This window comes from Neocloeon triangulifer, unplaced genomic scaffold (assembly GCF_031216515.1).
Source record: "Neocloeon triangulifer isolate White Clay Creek 2 clone unplaced genomic scaffold, ASM3121651v1 ptg000010l, whole genome shotgun sequence".
Classification (NCBI taxonomy): domain Eukaryota; kingdom Metazoa; phylum Arthropoda; class Insecta; order Ephemeroptera; family Baetidae; genus Neocloeon; species Neocloeon triangulifer.
The window spans coordinates 1540211-1558302 of NW_026775552.1; the positions used below are offsets into that span (position 1 = coordinate 1540211).

At 43.1% G+C, this 18092-nt stretch overlaps 2 protein-coding genes across 3 annotated transcripts in view; both read right to left on the reverse strand.

The window, feature by feature from the left end:
- Positions 1-1023: 1023 nt before the first annotated feature.
- LOC132195740 (uncharacterized) lies at positions 1024-3099 on the reverse strand. The gene is made up of 6 exons (XM_059617919.1): positions 2905-3099; positions 2729-2790; positions 2570-2676; positions 2199-2406; positions 1767-1883; positions 1024-1232 (listed from the first exon to the last, which is right to left on the reverse strand). The coding sequence occupies exons 1-6, from the start codon at positions 2942-2944 to the stop codon at positions 1026-1028; spliced, it is 741 nt and encodes a 246-aa protein (XP_059473902.1). The 5' UTR covers positions 2945-3099; the 3' UTR covers positions 1024-1025.
- Positions 3100-4692: 1593 nt separating this feature from the next.
- The window catches only part of LOC132195624 (dynein beta chain, ciliary), a 36125-nt gene continuing 22725 nt past the window's right edge, over positions 4693-18092 (reverse strand). For both annotated transcript variants that reach the window (XM_059617741.1, XM_059617740.1), the window contains 29 exons: positions 17661-17778; positions 17087-17251; positions 16860-17033; positions 15974-16166; positions 15808-15920; positions 15256-15591; positions 14715-14954; positions 14120-14476; positions 13590-13856; positions 13380-13541; positions 12740-13120; positions 11758-12154; positions 10945-11087; positions 10313-10482; positions 10122-10260; positions 9005-9733; positions 8131-8271; positions 7908-8078; positions 7700-7848; positions 7475-7642; positions 7287-7419; positions 6956-7099; positions 6762-6899; positions 6247-6708; positions 5997-6179; positions 5757-5939; positions 5199-5521; positions 5005-5137; positions 4693-4946 (listed from right to left, as the gene is read on the reverse strand). In XM_059617741.1, the coding sequence (XP_059473724.1) occupies positions 4785-4946; positions 5005-5137; positions 5199-5521; positions 5757-5939; positions 5997-6179; positions 6247-6708; positions 6762-6899; positions 6956-7099; positions 7287-7419; positions 7475-7642; positions 7700-7848; positions 7908-8078; positions 8131-8271; positions 9005-9733; positions 10122-10260; positions 10313-10482; positions 10945-11087; positions 11758-12154; positions 12740-13120; positions 13380-13541; positions 13590-13856; positions 14120-14476; positions 14715-14954; positions 15256-15591; positions 15808-15920; positions 15974-16166; positions 16860-17033; positions 17087-17251; positions 17661-17778 (6574 nt within the window). In that variant the 3' untranslated portion in view covers positions 4693-4784. The remainder of the gene's footprint in view (positions 4947-5004; positions 5138-5198; positions 5522-5756; positions 5940-5996; positions 6180-6246; positions 6709-6761; positions 6900-6955; positions 7100-7286; positions 7420-7474; positions 7643-7699; positions 7849-7907; positions 8079-8130; positions 8272-9004; positions 9734-10121; positions 10261-10312; positions 10483-10944; positions 11088-11757; positions 12155-12739; positions 13121-13379; positions 13542-13589; positions 13857-14119; positions 14477-14714; positions 14955-15255; positions 15592-15807; positions 15921-15973; positions 16167-16859; positions 17034-17086; positions 17252-17660; positions 17779-18092) is intronic.

Consider the following 18092-nt stretch of genomic DNA (forward strand, 5'->3'; position numbering starts at 1 on the left):
CATAATCATTTTGGTTGGGGTAATTAGAATTAATAGACACACAATTTTTACTTACTTTCAAAGGTTTGATGTAATTATTTGGCCTTATTCTTTGCACATATTACAAAACGCAACTGTGTCACTTGGCTTCACATAAAAGACTCATCTATCAATGTTGCTGCTCTGTCACCTGATGCCCTGTCTGTCTCTCAGCTGCGGCCACGAATGGTGCAGCAAGCACCATCAGTGGCCGCGCGAGGAAGTGCCGGGTTTACCCCGACAGGAAATTAAATTGTTTTTCAACGTCACAGTTGTTAAACATTTTATTTTTTGTCAAAACCAAATTTTGTTTGGAGAAAACTGCATCACCAGGAGGAATTTTACTCGGAGTGATAACAAAGTTAAAATGACACGTTCGTCGCTTCGCACGCAAAGTGTGATTAAAACTGAAATGCGGCGTAGCAACTATAAAAACATAGGGGTGTCCGTCAGACCATAATTTACTTGTACGACCAAAAAAGCTGTAATTACTCTCTTTCCACAAGTTGCGGCTGAAATAACCTGCTTTTAGGTCAAATTCTCATTAACAGTTTCTTTCGCGTGACAAGTACTATTATTTTTTTTTTTTTTTTACTTAAGAAAAATGTCAAATTATTTTTACGTAATCTATAACAGGCTGTTGTGAAAAAAAGTATTTTTTTTTAAGCATCTGGTTCTAACTAAGAAGCTAGTAATTTAAATTTACTCTCTAGTTTATAGGTTTATATGAAGGTTTTAAATTTGATTTTAATTTTCGTTTTTAAACACTGACCCATTTTGTCTTTTAATGAGGTTAAATCACCTTATTATCTGCAAATCGCTCATCTAGGCTTTTGCAAATTCATGCAAATGTTGAATAATTTTTGGTAATTATCGTTTTATTACTATTACTGTTGCTTATTAATCGCAATTTTATTGTTACAATCACATATTTTATTTTTGATAGAAAATACAAAACGTGTTTTTAATCAAACGCAAAAGGTGCTTCTAAAAATTTAGAAGAAAAATTATGAATTGTCAACGACGGCGCCGTCGACTCCGAGAATGGCGCTGCGGTAGGCGTCGAACTTGTAGAAAGTAGTTTCCTTAGTATTATCAAGACCGGGGTCACTGCATTGGGCCAACTTGATGGCGCCCTGCACACGGTTGTTGACCACCAGCGAGGGGCCGTGGATGTAGGTCGTGCCCGTGTTCCACGCGTCTCGAAGGTATGCCTGCCAAATTATCTTAATTAATGTCAGTTCAAAATTATGTATCGCAATTCGTGAATGGCGTGCAAAGTCGTCCTGTGACTAGTTTTCCAATTATTCAACGTTTTGAATTCTATTTCGTTTATTCCAACTCTCTCGCGATCAAGATTTGAATCAATAAAAATATCTTTAGAAAAAAAGCAAACCACTGAGAAACCTTCATTGACAGATTTTAAACAATCTAATGGAAAAAAATACTTATTTTTGAGCTAAAATCAATGATTAGGGCGCCTAAATCATAAAGTACTCGTTAAAAAATTATCAGAATTTGTGACCTAACACTTTTCGACATTTTGCAAATGCTGTAAATTCACACCCCTCGTAAAAATTTAAACTTTGAAGAGAAAATTTCATTTCTTTGATTTGAGTGTATGAAGGGGGTGACAAAAAAATCACTTTTCTTTGAATTGGTCAAGTTAATTGCCCTCTGTCATTTGAGGCACATTGAAAGTTTAATTCTCATGGTTTTGTCAATTTAAAAGTAAAAAAATTGCGAACCCTGCAAATTCCGGGGGTTGTGTCTCGTCGGATGCACGCTGTCGTTGGCGCCTTGCCCGGGTAAACGGCGTTGCAGTTGGTGTCGGACAAAACCTGCGTCGACATCGACTTGAGGGTCTGCGCGGAAAACAATCATGCGTATATCAAACACTTGCCATAAAAAGGGTCATTTTATTTTTCTTGCATACAACTATCAAGCTTATAATGTATAAATTAAATAATGAAAATGTACAAACTGATGGATAAAAAGTATATATCTAAGGGTAAATATATTTGAAAAAGAAAGATTAGGTGATTTTGGTATCGGGATCATCAAAATGAAACGCTCGCCTCAATTTCGCGAAAAATTCATAGTGAGAAATGGGAATGTATTGCTCTAAGTGCAATTTCTTCATAATATAGCAATGATGAATGAAAAAAATTGTAACGTACATTGAACTGGAAAAAGATGATGGCGGCGTTGTCCGAGTTGGCCGCGTAGTCGAAGAATTCTGCCTGCGTCAAGTTGAAACGCGCCGGGCCAAAAGGTTTGCAGACTTTGGTGACGAAGATGGCGGGCGACGCGAGCCCAATGATCCTGGCCATCGGCCGCTTCTCAAGGGTGTAGTCGGTCAGTACGTAGTCTTTTGGATCGTTTGTGCTGCGATTGCATAGGAAAATCTTCAAAAATTATTTTGCGGCGAGCGATTTGTCAAAGCTCCGCAAAACAAGGATGCATGTCACAAAAATACATTATTCGTTTTCATCCATCCCTCTTAAGTAAATTTATTATGATCTCATCAGCCCCCCAAGATCAAACTCACATTTGCGTCGAAAGAGCCCATTCGCCGATGATCACAATCTTGGCGCTGACAACCATACCCATACTGGTGTAATCTTTCGCAAAAGGAGGGGAATATCCAAGACGGACCTATGCGTTCACAAAACGCGTATAATTAAAAATTGAAACAAGAGTGACGTACGACGTAGGGGAAGGTGCCGGACCAATCTGCGTCCACGGTGGGGCCGAACGTGGCCAGCGATGCTGCAAATTCAAGAAATTTCATCAAGAATCCTCTTTGCAGTAAAATCTCAACAATGGAAAACACGATTGTTGTAAATGTTCAAAAATACGTTGAAATGAAAAAGGGAAACTTGCTTGGCCAGAGGAGGGCGAACGCGAAGAGCAGCGACAACATTTCGACCAAACACAAAACTTTTCCTTGCCGCGTCAGTTTCTTTCTGAAACGCTTTCACAGCTTTTGTTCTTTCTTATATACTCGGAGTGATAACAAATTAAATGTTCGTCGTTTCCCACGCAAAGCAATTAAAATTGAAACGCAACAACTACAAAAACATATAGGGGTGTCCATCCGACCACAATTTACTCGGACGACAAAAAAAAACTATAATTTCCTTTTCTACATAATGCAGGTCAAAGCGCCAGTTGGTTCCAAAGAAAAGTTTTTCTTCGACACCACGTACACGCATGTTTGTTATTTTTTTTCAGCAAAATCAAAGAAAGATGGGAAATAGTAAATTTTTGCTAAAATTTTATTTGATTGCGGGAAAATGACCTTTAACATCTCAGGGTCGAAGGAGAGGAGGTTTAAAAAAGTTTTGTCTAGAATTTATTAAATATTTTTTGCGTCTGAAATAATCCCGAGATTTATTTAACTTGAAAATACACTAGGAAAGCATTTATTTTGGAATTTAGTTTTTTTTCCATTTTCCAAGTCCAACAACTTTCGTGCAATCTAATTATGTATATATATTTTTTTTTTTAAGAATACAACAAATCAACAAACCGTTGCCAATTGACCAGTTGAAACCTTTTAATTTATGTAAACTCTTGGATAATCAAATAATTATTATTTCCAAAAAGCTCATTTTCTGTTCACGATTTTTAATATGTATAGATATTTGTTTTGTTCTTAAAAGTGGTTTAGGAATCATTTGCGTGCAATTTTCAAACACAATTCATACCTAATTAAGCTTTTTGCAGATCTGAGCACTTTTATTTTTATTTTGCGTTAAAATAAAATAATTAAAAAATGAAATCTAAAAATTAGTTCAATAGAAAGAGCGTGGTGTTGTTCTCATACATGTTTAGGCTCCAAGGAAAAGCAAACGTGGAGCGACGAGAAATTTAAAAACAGTTTGCCGTTGGACGTGCGTCATACTTTTTTCTAGAGCGCGTTTTTCCACCCGGCCCCATTGTTGGCCTTGTTATTTTTAGTCTGTTAAACTGATCTTAATAACGAGTTTTTCGCTGCGTATGCGGGCAACAAAAATGAGAAAATAAAATTGCTGCGAAACCATAAAAACGAGAATTCTTAGTATTTTTAACTGCTGGGAACTAATTAAAGGCTTGTTACTTTTCCGATGAAGGGAGAAAGACAAATAAAAACAAATCATCCTTAAGTCTAATGAGGTTTTCCACGGTTAATTTAAAAATCCAAGGGATAGAAATTTTTTATTGCTTCCCTCATTGATTTCGATCAGCGGAAAATCGTCATTTTTAAAGTTTCAATTTTAAATCTTATTAGAGGTCATTCAGTCTACGCAATCAATAACTTTCAGTACATTAGCCTGTTCAAAACATTTAAATTTAAACTGGCTATCACCAGATATCTCAACATTGGGCTGATGGAGAGAAATATCATCGCCTAAAATCTATAACACCCTTAACTTTTAATCACCTATTCTATTAACAATTAATTTAATTTAAATAAAATCGTTCAAAATAATTAGGTGCTTATTTGCCTAATAATCAAGGATATATATTATCTACAGGGCTATTGTTTTCCCATCCAGCTAATTTAATATATTCCATAACACGTCAGTTTTGACATCAAAAGTCACTCCTAAGCAATGAGCAGGTTAAGTACATTTTCGGATATAGAATTTACTGTTGAAACTCGAAATACGTATTTTTGCTTGTTAATTTATTGAGACCTCCATACAATTGGTGAATTAAATGGTTATTGATTTTTCTTTTCTTTTCCTTGATCTGCACAAGAAGCGATCTTGGGTGTATTAAATTTGGAGGAGGAGGGCGACGCCGGCCAGGGTCCACTTGGAGGGTTTGTCCTTGGTCTTGAGGTTAAAGGTCCACACGAAGGTGGGGCCCCTGAGGCGCGTCTTGTACACCGGACACTCGTACATGTTGCGCAGGTCCTGCTTGTCCTGCGTGATCGCCTTCCAACCAATTCGTTTATTAATTTCTCTAATTAAAATGGGAAAATTTTTGGCTCACCCTGATGTTGATGACGGGCATGGCGGGGAAGAGTTCCTTGAGTCGCGCGTCCACGATCACGCCGGCCTGCACGTCCCACCGCGCCCCCTCCATGAACAGCCCGTGCACGTACGCCCCGTCCCGCGGCGCACTCCTGCCGAACGATATAAAGAAAAAAAGAGGGTTGTTGCATAATATCGCCCAATTATACTGACGTGAAGTCCTCCTTGTGCTTCTTGGTGACCTCGCACTGGAGGCACATCTTGTCGAGGGGCAGCTCGTTCTTGCGGGCGGTGCTCTGCATGATGGCGGTGAGGAAGGACTGCGGGTTGAAGAAGCCCGCCAGCCACACGGTCGCCGGCAGCACAAAGTCCGAGGCCCACGCGTCCAGCTCGCGCAGCCGCAGCAGCAGGTCGGCGAACCATGCCCCCAGCGCCAGCAGCGACGGGTACGCCCGCTCGGTCCACACCTGCGGCACCTGGTCCAGGAACAGCGCCGTCTCCAACTTCTCCATGTCGCAAGTGATCGTCAACTCGCCCTGCGCCCGACAAAGTTAGCAAGGGTAAGAGACAGACATTGAAAAAAAAGTTGCTTTTGATTGATCAGCAAGGGATGATCAGGGTCAAACAATTAGATATTTTAGAGGGAGATCTCAGAAAATGAAGTATGATTGTATGATAGATTTCAGTGGTTTTCCAAGGTAGATTAGCACAACATTTTGAAATAACCTTTACGGTTTTGAGGGCTGAAAATGATATCAGGGCGTAATATACCTTTAGCCCGAGGTCGAGTTCCCTGAGCGAGCGTTTCATCTCGTTGGTCAGGTGGTTCATGCGTTCGCACTCCTGGAACGCGACGATCACATACGGGGTGCGTTCCTCCACCTTGCCCATGATCTCGCTCATGTTAAACTCGTCCGGCAGCTTCTCCAGAATCTCGTCGATCACTTGCTTCACCTTTTGGATCCAAATAATTAGAGAAAGGGCAGGCAGGTCAAGGGTAAACTAGGGCACCTTGTCCTCGCGGGTGACGGAGGTGCCCCCTGAGGCACCAGCGTCCCTGGGCTGCATCTCGAAGACCGTCCGCAACAGCGTGTCCGACGTGGCCGTCAAGAATCCGATTTCGGCGTTCGGGTGCAATCCGTACAGATACGGCGACTCGCCGGGCATCGCTTCGTCCACGTATTGGTGGTATCCCTGTTCAATCATGTCATTTGTAACAAACTGGCGTAAAAGGAAAAAATCGCAAGAAAAAGAGACTTGCCTGGTAGTCTAGATTAGGTGGCGCGGGGAAGGAGGGGGCGAGGAGGAGGTCGCCGTCGACGAGCTCCGGCTGCATCAGTTCCTCGAGGTAGGAGATGCAGAGGCGGCGGTCCCAGTCGTCGGTGATGTGGCCGCCGTACATGATCTCGCCGAACAGGTAGCGCAGGTCCTCCCAGGGCACCTTGCTTGCCGCCTCCAGGTAGTTGAAGAGCACGCTGACGCAGATGTTGAGGTCGCCCGCGTTGAACGGGTACACCCTGTTCCAGCCCTGGGCGCCGAACTTGCGCCGCTCGGCCACCACCGCGTGGAAGTAGCAGAGCGAGAACAGGATAGCCTTGAACTCTGCCTCCTTGCCGCTCATCTCCAGCGTCTCCTGGTTGAAGTTCTCCAGTGCCTTGTGCAGGTTCGCGTTCATCCCCGTCGGCGGCTCGTTCGTGATCTTAATCGAAGACTCCAGGATCCCCTGCAAAGTTCAAGATTCAGCCTTCACCACCAAAGATAATTCAGGAAATTGACCTGAGGAATGATGTGGGCGGAGGGGGTGTTGGCGGGCTCGGCGCTCAGGAAGAGGCGGAAGTCAGGGTGCGCACCCTCCGCCAGGTGCTCCAGACTCTTCTCCAGCTGCGGCAGCCACTTCTTCACCAGGTGGATGTTCTGCAGGTCGCGCGAAAAGGTTAAAATCGACCAAAAGGGTAAAAAGGTGCCCTGACCTGGAGGACGACCCAGTGGCCGTGCTTGGCGCCGATCTCCATGGCCTCCTCGGCCACCGCCTCCTGACCCTGCCCCAGAGAGATGTTGTGGAAGTTCTGCGTGTCCGCCCTGAAGCCCAAACGCCGCCCCAGGCTCTCCACGTCCTGCAATATATTCAAGTCGATTTTAACGAAAAAAAAAAAAAAAACAAGACCGTAAATTGCACTATCAGAAAATGAGATCGATTCCATGATTATTATCTTCATGTAACTCTGGGCCAAACATATGAAAAAAAAAATAGAACAGACCTAACTGAATTAATTTATGAGTTAATTATATGAAAATGTTGACCTTGACGGGGTTGACCCCTGGCGAGAGGATGAAGAAGATGGGCGTGCTGGGTGACGACTCTTCGAACGACTTGGCAAACTCAACAGTTCGTCCCTCAACGAAGCGCGGCCCCAACTTCTCCTCGATGAACGCCCTGAATGAAGTTTTTGGTTTAAATTAAATCTCGTCAAGATATAATGTAAGGTCACTTAAGGGCGTAGGTCATGCGGTCCGGGCGTAGCGCGCGCAGCATGCAGAGCTTCTGCAGCGGCGTCTTGTTTTTCCACTCCTGCGGAAACGGTTCCTTCTCCGGACACTCGGACTCGACCAGTTTCTTCCACCGCTTCGGAGAACTCTCAATGTCCCGGTCCAAATTCCTGCAAAAGCTCTGCTGTTGAAAACGACTGCATTAAAATTATTTGTAAAAATTTAACCTGAACTCGTCCCTGGCCGCAAGGCTCCTGATGGCGCCCCAGCTGTTGTTGGACAAAAACTCGACAGGGCTGTGGACGTGCGGAGTCACTGGGAAACGCAGCAGGAAGTCCAGCTCGGATGCGTTGATCTCCTCGTTTCGCAGCAGAATCTGAATTTTGCCGAGACTTAATTTGATAAAACTCAGATCAAAGGGTTCAAAAGGGGAACCTGAAAGGTCATCTGGGCGGCGAAGATGAGTTTGTCGCACTCGAACAAGCCCCTGGACGTGTACATGAAGACCGAGTGGGTGATGCAGTCGATCAGGTTGCGCACCCTGAGCGCCACCTCCGCAGCCGCCGGCGCCCTTTCGATCGCCTTCTGGAACACGATGCTGAACGCCTGCAATGTCACTTGCATGTGAGAGGAAAATGGTTTTTCATTTCGAATAAACCTTGAGGGAGAATTGGTAGATGGGGTTAATGGTGTTGAGATCGTTCAGGATGAAGTAGAGGAGGGAGGCGCGCGCGGCCGCAGGTCGGTAGTGCTCGCGCGCCTCATCGATCTGCGCAGACGTCACTCGCGCCTCCGCAACCTTTCATACATACAAATTATATTTTACTAGCAAAATTTGTCAACACCAACACTAGAGAATTAGAAAATGAAGAATCAAATAGTCTGAGTGGAAAAAATAATGGATCTTAAATTTTAATAGTGGATTTGAGGCCAATCTGCTATTGCAGGTGCATTTCCAACAGGGACATACATATTATAAACAATTTCAAAAGGCAATTTTTAAATGCATTATATTGTGTAAATTATTAAAACAATGTTAATTAAATGGTTTAAGACATTGAAACGATGTAATTTTAATTTTATTAAGTCATTGTAGAATATCTCTTTTATAATCTTAAATTTGTTCGTTGCAAACGGTACGTGCCAATAAATTTCATTCAATCTTTTATGATTTTTTTTGACCTGCTTTACAAGTCGCATTAAATCAAATTCGGTAAAGTGAAGTATGCAGCCTGTTAAGCATGTGTGCCCAGCAGGTTGCATTCACGCTCAAATATGAAATCAAATTTCTCTCTGCTGAAAAATTGATCAATCACCGTGTTAAATAAAGTAAATTACTTGAATTTACAGATTTTTCCTCTGCATAATCGAATAAGAGAGTCACTGCAACCAGATTGAAAAAACACAAATTCAGTTTTATGCAACCTGTTGAGCATGAATGTAGAGCAAGTTGCATCAAGCTAAAGTAAACTTGTTTGCAAAAAGGAATTTAAATCGAGGTGTAATTTTAAACATTTGAAGTGAAATTGGACCTTGCGCTCGATCTCGGCGGCGGTTTGCTTGGTGGTCTCGAGGTTTTCGACGAGGGCGGTGTCGCCGAGGATGTTGGCGCCGGCCGAGGAGAGGCGCGACAGCAGGTCGTCCTCCAGACTCTTGAGCATGATCTTGAAGTCGTTCTGCTGTTTGGTCAGCTCGGCCTTGAGCCGCTCGAGGTCGGGTCGCTCGGCCTTGACCACCTCGGCCAGCAGTTGATCCTCGAGGCCGTCGCGCGTCACCGTGAAGTTGATCAGGGTGGTCTGCGCCTGCATCTCGGGCTTGTAATGCGGGTTGGCCAGCTTGGTGTGCAGGATGAGCCGGAAGTGGGCGTGGTACTCGACCTCCTTGTCGCCCATCTTGATGGCTCGTCCCTTTTTGATGAGGTTCCGTCCCAGCAACGGCTCCAGCACCGGGTCGACGCTCTCATCGATGTTCTCCAGCAGCACCGTCCGCCCGGCCGTGATGGCCTTCTCGATGACCTCGAGGGCGCCCTTGTGACCTAGCCGGATGACCTCGAGCTCATCGCCAAACTTCTGCTTGATCCACTTGACGCCCTGCAGCTGCGGGTCGATCATCAGCGCCCACCGGTCCGAATTCTCCAAAATGGTCGCGTTCTCCGTCGACATGCGGTCGCTCGGCAGACCCTCGTTGTTCCATCGCGCCACCTGCGCGTCATCCGTCAGCAGACTCAGCACGTCCAGCCCGTCCGTCGTCAGAATCGGCGGCTGAAAAACACGTGGTACAGCAAATACAAAATTAAAATAATGCTTGGATTTGAAAATTATGGTTTATTTATTTGGTGATATAGCATGCTTAAAAGAAGAAAGTTAAAACATTATTTGAGGCACAAAAGATGAAAATAATGAAATTCTTTACAGTTGAAGTTAAATAGCAAAAATCTAACAAAACCATGACGAGATGAAGTTATAAAAAATAAAGTTAATCAATTGTACTATTTTTTGCTTTCTCAGAATGAAATTTTAAACCAATTCAGTATATAATATATAATGAATTGAATTTACCTTAAGTAATTACTTTTAATGAATTCTTTAGGCCCAAACGTTCAGAATTTTTTTTTATCTACAAATTTTTAGAAACGGATAAATTTGTTACCTCGAGGGTTTTGAGCGAGGGCAGCCAGAGTTTGTGGATGAGATCGTGGCGGTACTGCTTGGTGAAGCAGCCGACGTAGGAGACAAAGGCCGTCACCAGAAGGACGTCGCCGGGCAGCGTCGTGCCCTGCCGCAGGTAGCTGCTCGTCCAAATGGTCAATTTGGGCTTTTGGAAAAGGAAAAGGGACTGACCTGGTGACCGCCTCGGCCCAGCGCACGTTCTCGGACGCGAGGCCGCCGACGAGCCGGTTGGCCAGGGCGATGGTGCGGCTCGTCGCGTCCGCCTCCTCCTGACATTTGACCTTTTCGGCCGTCGCCTGCTCAAAGTCGGCCGTCAGCTTCGCCAGCTGCTCCTCCAGACTCTGCCAAAAAGCGCAAATCAAATTGAATTCCCATTTATGTTTTTATTCAAGCAAGCGATTTTTTCCTTTATAAAATGATAATTAAATTGATTCGGTGAGAACTTTTCATTTGTCAGCCTTTGAAATTACCATTTTTAGTTTTGAAATAATACTTTTCGAGTTCTTGAAACATATCTAAATAATTTCAACTTTGTTGGGTCAGCGGGTTTAAAAAAAAAAAAAATAACAATTTTCTTCTTCAAATTGTAAGATGTTATAGAAGGCCACTTTTGCTAATGGAGTAGATTTAGGTTTCTGATTCCAACGATACTAAAACTAGATAATTCTTTCTTTGCGTAAATATGGAAATTGCTAAAGTAAACAAGCATTCATTCAAGAGTTGAAACAGACGTAATATAACATTGGTTTAAATAGGAGATAAAATCACAAAATAACGCGAATTATGAAGTTTCTTGTCCTCACCGCGACTTTGCGTTTGATGACGCTCAGCTTGTCCTGGGCGACGGCCAACTCCGAGTTTGCCTGCGCCAGGGCCTTCCGCTTTGGCTCCACGTCGCAGTAAACCTCGTAAAACTTGATGATGTTGATCACCCACGCGCACAAACCTAACATTCAGATTCAAATTATCGCAAATAATTATAAAAAAATATTTCCACAATTTAGAAATGATCAAAATTCTCTCAATTTTCTTAAAAGTCACATTTTTAAAAATTTGAAGCACAAATTAGGTTCTGTTTTTAAATTTCTGTGATATAATTTTAATTTCACTTCATTAATGCCGCTTTTTTTAAATGTATATTTATTTTTTTATTTTTGACAATATCTGCACGTTGCAAAAGTATGAAACTCCTTGACATGCGAGTCCAACAGGTTGCATAACTCTGAATTGCAACGTCAGTTATAAATTTTAATGCAAGAAAAAATGTATTTTTTGAAATTTTTATTTACAATTTCTAGCGTGCAAAACTTAATTCCCTTAATCAAGGAGAGTTTTGAATAATCTCTTAATATGAACTCAGATTTTCAAATTATTTTTATACTTCAAATCAAATGTCCTTATAATATGTTTGTTGCGACATTATTTAAATGATTTTGAATAATATTTTTGTGCCTAGTATTATTTCGAAAACCTGCCTTTCTGCCAGCTTTCTGCAAAACATTATATAATTCCTATCAAAATTATATTTAATTTGAATTGACATGACGTTTTACATTTAAAAATGAAATCATTAATTCAGTTTATATTTTGTGGAATTTTGTTACAAATAAACTGACCTGCGGCGGCGGCAGATTTTGAGCGGACGAACTCGGGCTCGAACTCTGCGTCCTTGAGGTAGGGCTGGATGGCCTTGATGATCTCAGGGTGAATGTTCTGCTTGTCGTAGTTGATGAGGGCGTCGAGGAAGGCGTCGACCTTGGCCATGACGATCTTGGCCGCCTTCCAGCTGCGGTCCTTGGGGATTTTGCCGGCGGGCGCCAACAGCACCATCACGGCCGCCGTCACGTTCGTCACGGCCCCTGGCGGCGACCCGAACGACTTCAGCTCGGTCAGGTTCGCCTTGTTCAGGGTGTTCAGGGCCTCCTGCGCCGCCAGCAGCGCCGGCTCCGCCTTCACCAGGTCCTCCTCGCAGTCCTGCTGCTTCTTGCTCACCTCGTCCGCGATCAGACCCACCTGAGAATTTAATTACAAAAAGGTTTTTTAATGTACATAATAATATATTTACAATAGACGAGCCTGAAGGCTAATTGATTAACAAAATGTACACTTCAATTGACATTTGGAGGAAAAATGCAGACATGAAAGCTACTGCGGTTTAATGAGCTTTTCCGGAAACGAAAAACAATATTAGGACACGAACTTTGGCAGGAAAAAAATGCTTTAAACAATGAACGATAGGCGGAAAAGGAAATCACATGCAAATTTGCTTTTTACATTTTCAAAGAGAGTGACTTGCGCTGCTTCTAAAAACTAATAAGTCATTACTTTGTTATTATTATTATTGTAAATTCTTCACAAAGAGTTGCAGCAGTAATTTATAAGGGAAAAATAAATTAAAGGCTGGAAACTGATCAAATCTTATTCATTAAAAACCAAATTGTGAATAATGTGTTTTTTTTTCTTTTTAATTTATATCGGAGTTTTTTCTTATGTATGTAGAACCGGTTTAGATTTCAAATTAGCTCTTTATATAATAATATTGATTCTATAATCTTATTTCACCTTATTTATTTTAAACGTAATAAGCTTTTTACTGACCTTTCGCTCCTCCTCGTCGGCCAGGGTCTTCTCCTGGCTGACCTTGTCGGTCTCGACGCCGACGATCTCGATGAGGGCGTCGGCCGCCTCATTCTTGACCTTGAGCTGCACTTCCTGCACGGCCAGCTTGGCCTTGAGGTCGTCGACCTGCTCGGCGGTGCTCTTGAGCTTCTCGAGGCCGTTCTCAAGCCGCTCCACCTTGGCCTGCAGCTCGACGTTCTTCTGGCCCAGCAACTTGCCGTACAGGCTGATCTGCTCCAGGTACGACTTGGGCGTCGTGTAGTTGAAGCGCCGCTCGTTCTGCAGGTAAACGCGCGACATGTTGTTCACCGAGGTGTGCGCGAACGCCATGAATCGCGCCGCCGAGTCCCGGTTCGCCTCCTTAACCAACAAAAACATTCACTTGAGCCAACCCTGCCTTAAAATCTCCCAAGATTTTGCAAGAATATTTTGCCAGCGAAACACTTTTCTCATAGTTGTATTATTTAAAAAATATAAAAATCCTTAACAATTGTGCAGAAAAAGTCCCTTCTTTAATTAAAAACGTTGATAAGATTAAAAAGTTTGAATTGATTGAAATTCATAACAATATTAAGATCCTTCTGAAAAAGTGAAATTGATTTTAAGGAGATTTTTGTACCGGAAGAGAGGGTATTTCCTCAAGGAAGCGCCTTGACACGGAGACGAGCGCTTCCTGGGGCCACTCGTGGAACCAGTTGATGTTGGTCGAGTTGATGATGGCCGGAAACTTCCTGGACCGCACGCGCAGCGTTGATCCCACAGGCGAGAAGCAAAGCACAACCTGACATGACCCTGAGTAAGCCGAGAGTTTAAAAAGCACGGATTTTACCTTGAGCTGGCGGCGGACGCGGTCGATGAAGAACTTCCAGCAGTTCTCGCGCGTGTCCATCAGACCGGCGCCCTTGACCTCGTTGCGCACGCCCGCGATGATGTTCTCGACCTCGTCGTCGGGGAAAAGGTCGGGGATTTCGCCCGAGGCCAACATGTCGTTGATCAGCACCAGGAAGTTCTCGTGCGCCACCTGCGCGTCCGTCATCAGGAACATGATACCCACGTTCTTCAGACCTGCCTTCAGGTACAGCCCTGCCAGCTCAGACTGCAAAATTTTCATTTCATTTTGGTGCTTTTGGACATTCTTAATGAACGCTCAATCCAATCTCCCAAAAAAGATAGGTTCAAAAGATCTTTCAAAATATCAGACTTAAGATTACATTTTTCACTATATTTCTGTTTTAAAAAGTTCAATTCATGCCAAATTCCAATCACTTGCAGTTTCTGACCTCTGCATTGCAAATACACGTGACTTTAAAATTAATCAATCAGTATGGTAAGCTTCTTGGTGACCTGTGACCTTGTTACCTTGAGGTCCTGGACGGAGTAGCCCTTGCGGAGTTGGATCTGGGCGACCTCGAGCGAGGAGATGAAGGCGGCGAGGCGGGCGAGCGACTGTTTGCCAGAGCCGCCGACGCCGACCAAGAGGGCGCTGCCTCGCGGTGACTCGAGGATGCGGTTGATGCGGCACACGTGCGTCATGGCGTCCTCGAACAGCACGAGCCGCATCGCCGCCACCAGGTCGTTGTAGCTCAGCATGGCCTCCTGCAGGAGCCGGCTCAGGCCCTCCCACTTGCCGATCGACATGTACTTGGGCTCGCCGATGCCCTGCGCGAAGTGGCAGTAGATGTTCGGCTTCTCCCCCACCACTGTCTCGTCCACCTCCTTATAATTAAACACTAGATAATATTAGCAATAGCAAGAACCAGATAAGCCAGATGAGGATTGTACAATATAAGGGGCTGACTAAAGCGAGTTTCAATTTTTCAATCTGAAATTGAAATAAGCGAGTCCGTTGGCCCCGAATTCGACTCAATGACCTCCATGGACTCACTTTTGACCCACCGCAGGACAAGCTGGTTCAATGTTATCAAAATTGGAATCCTCAACGAGAAACACTGACCTCGAAGTTCTTCTTGACAATGTCGGTTTGTATCTTGGCGAAGAGCTCGATGTCCTTCTCGTCGGCCATCTTGTCTCCGTACACGCGCTGCGTCTCGTGCATCCAGAGGCGCACCAGGTCGGCTGGCGCCACTAGGCACTCGGCGCTGCTGAACAACAGACCCTGGAACACGCTCGTCAGGTCGCGCAGGTTGAAGATGTAGTGGAACTTGACGGCCGTTGGCAGAAACACCTGCGACACCTGCGTATGTGACACCAAACCAATAATTAGTGTATAACATCTTTTGTCAAATCTTTGAGCAGAGCAAAGCTCTGAATGTCAATTTGGTAAATTAGAGAAGAAAATTGTGGATATAAATGGCAGGGAATTAATTTTAAAAGAGCAAATTGGGAGCTTTTCAATAACCTTCTTTCTTCATCAAGTAAAATAATTTGTACACCTTCATTAAGTGATAGATTCAGATTCATCCTAAAGTTTGTGATTCAAATTCATTGATATTAATCAAGAACGGATATGATTGTGAGTGAGATTGTTTCATTACCTTTTGGTGGAGGTTGAGCGAGGCGGCGACGACGTTTGGCGTGAGTCTGGTGACGCAGTGGGGGAAGCGGTGCTCTAGGTTGCCCATGTGCTGGCTGAGGATTGAGTGGTAGATGGTGTGCAGGGACTCGGCGCACGGGAAGCTGATGGCGAACACGCAGAAGTGGCGCTGCAGTCGCGGGTTGATGGTGAAGCTGCCCGCGGTCGGGTTCATGCACGCCACGTACTGCGTGTTGTGGATCTCCTTGAGGCTCAGCCGCGTCCGGTCGTACCAGTGCGAGTAGTCCAGGTGCTGCCGGATCAGCGTGTGCGGCTGCACCGTCCCGTACGCGTCCACCTGGGCACACGAACAAGTTAACGTGCATTTTTTAAACTGAGAAATTATATAGACTGATTTGCCAATAAATTTAGACTGCATATTTTTGTTATTAAAAACAAATTATCATTGCTTTAAATAAAAAGGAAAACTGTTTAAGTCCCCAAATCATGTCATTGTTTATTGAATTGCAGCATTTTTGTACAAAATGAAAAGTCAACTTTTTGGAAAAATTACCTCTGGCATGTTGAAATCGTCGACGAAATAGACGAGCGTTTTGCTGCCCGGGGGTCCGTAGTTTCTCCCCGCCTTCTTCTCCAGCGGCTTCTCCAGAATTTTCTGCAGCATTTCTGAAATATTCAATTAAATACGCATAACCATTGCGGAGGGGGGTGACGCATACCGGAGGTTGTGTAAAAGTTGAAGGGGACGTTTGCGACGGCGTAGCTCTCGGGCAGGGAGGCGAGTTTTTCCTGCACGAGCACCGTCTTGCCGACGCCCGCCGGCCCCACCAGCATCACCGGGTGCCGCGGGCCCATCAGCAGGTCCAGGAAAAATCGGATCCGGATGCTCTCGGGCGTGTGCACCAGCATTGCCTACAATTTCATTTTCTCATTTCACTTTTCAGTAAGTATATATAATGTCAATGAAATTAGAATGGAGAATTAAAAAAAAATAATTATACCTACAGAATTAAATTCACAAAATAAAAAAATTTAAATATCAAAAATAAATGTCCATTTCTTCAAACAAAAATAAATCTGGTATCAAATAAATATTCAAATATTATCAGACTGAGGGTAATTTCTCTTTATACGTTTATACACTTAAAAAATGTATTTTAATTGATCATTAAGAAGTGCATCATTCTGATTAAAGCAAACATCTTTCTAAATTAATTAAAATATCTTTTAAAATTTCGTACTATTTAACTTTTGGAATATCGCTCAGAGAAATATCAATATTGACTTAATTTACTCGCAAATTCTTTAACAACAAATGGAAATAAATTTTACAAGGAACAAAATTACTAAAATCATTCAAAAGGCTAAACTAGGTTAAATCCTATAGCTTAACCCACAATGCAATTTGAATGGCGTGGGACTTAAGTGGCCTAGAATCTTTTATTTTGAAATAATCTTTGCTTATCTTCAAATTTAATGAATTAAAAAATTCCCATTTTCGCAATTTTTCTCAACACAAAAATTATTTCTTGAGTTCGCCTACATTAACTCGTGGATCGACAGCAGCACTTTTCCCAGAGTTTATTATAAGTAATTTAAGTGAACCTGGAGGGGCAGGTCGGGGTCGAGTTCGAAGCGGGGAAGGCGTTCGCTCCAGGGCACAAACTGCTTCGTCTCTTGGTCGATGAACACGTCAAAGACGGTGCAGTTGGCGGGAAACTTGACCGTCTTGTACTCATTGACCCACCACTTGGAGAACTCGACGCGGTAGTCGATCATCTGCAGATCGAGGGCTTGGAAAAATTACTATTAAGGGTGGAAAATATAAAAACCTGGTCCTGGAACATGGAGGCGCCGAACGCCCAGATGCACGCAAACACAAAGTAGATCTCGATCCACTCCTTGTTGCAGTCGGGGGGCGTGTTCTCGGGGGTCAGCAGGCACTGCAGCAGGTGACACAGCGTCTGGATGTGCGAAATCTCAGCGATCGGCGTCACCTAAATCAGTTCAACAGAAACTTACATAATTCATATTGCAAAAATGTAAGTAGGCAAACTTCTTCACACCGACGCCGTGCAGGTTGCATATACCTACTAATTTTGTACATTTAAGGTCAAACAAAGTTTCCTTGCAGCAAATCCAAATCTGCTAGATTTCTGATAAAATACTCTTACTTAAAGAAATTACGTAAATTAAAGAGAGAAAAAACCACACCGAACACAAGCATGTAAATCTTTGAAAAAATCTTGATTTATGTTGAAGCTGTATAATTAACTGTCTGATTGATTATTAAATACAGTCGCTCAAACTAATGAAAAATATATACGATTTGAGACATTACGTAGGTGTTTTTGCATTAGCATAAGAGGTCCTTATTTAAATTTAATTTTTCTAATTCTTGGCTACCTTTTTGAAGCGCGTGCGCATGGTCTCGACGCAGGAAGGGATGTATTTGTCGAACAGAATGACCAGATTGGTTTTCTCGGCCTGGTGCGCGCGACGTTCGATCCAGCTTGTCACGTACCTTTCCGAATTGAACATTTCACTCACTTTAAAAACCCAGGCAAAGATGTTTTGAAAAAATCAGGTTTCAGCAAACTCAAAATAATGAAACTCATTCAAATTTCAAGATGCTAAAGCAAAAACGTTTATCAATTTTGTATGACTTTCAAAAAAGAAGCGATCATGAAATTGGTTTTCTAGTAACTATCACAAAATTTCTTTGTCATCAAGAAAATTACTCTGAAAAATTAAACAAAATTCTGGCTAATGGTTGTTCCTTTTTGTCTAGCAATTCCTTCTCATTTTACATCAATTGTTTTCAACAATGACATGTAA

Bases quoted from the DNA above. Each gene is read 5' to 3' on its own strand.
- LOC132195740 (XM_059617919.1), bottom strand. From the start codon at position 2,944: ATGTTGTCGCTGCTCTTCGCGTTCGCCCTCCTCTGGCCAA. The intron at 2,677-2,728 runs GTACGTCACTCT...GTGAACGCATAG, and splicing joins CCGGCACCTTCCCCTACGTC to GTCCGTCTTGGATATTCCCC. The intron at 2,407-2,569 runs GTGAGTTTGATC...ATGCAATCGCAG, and splicing joins TGGGCTCTTTCGACGCAAAT to CACAAACGATCCAAAAGACT.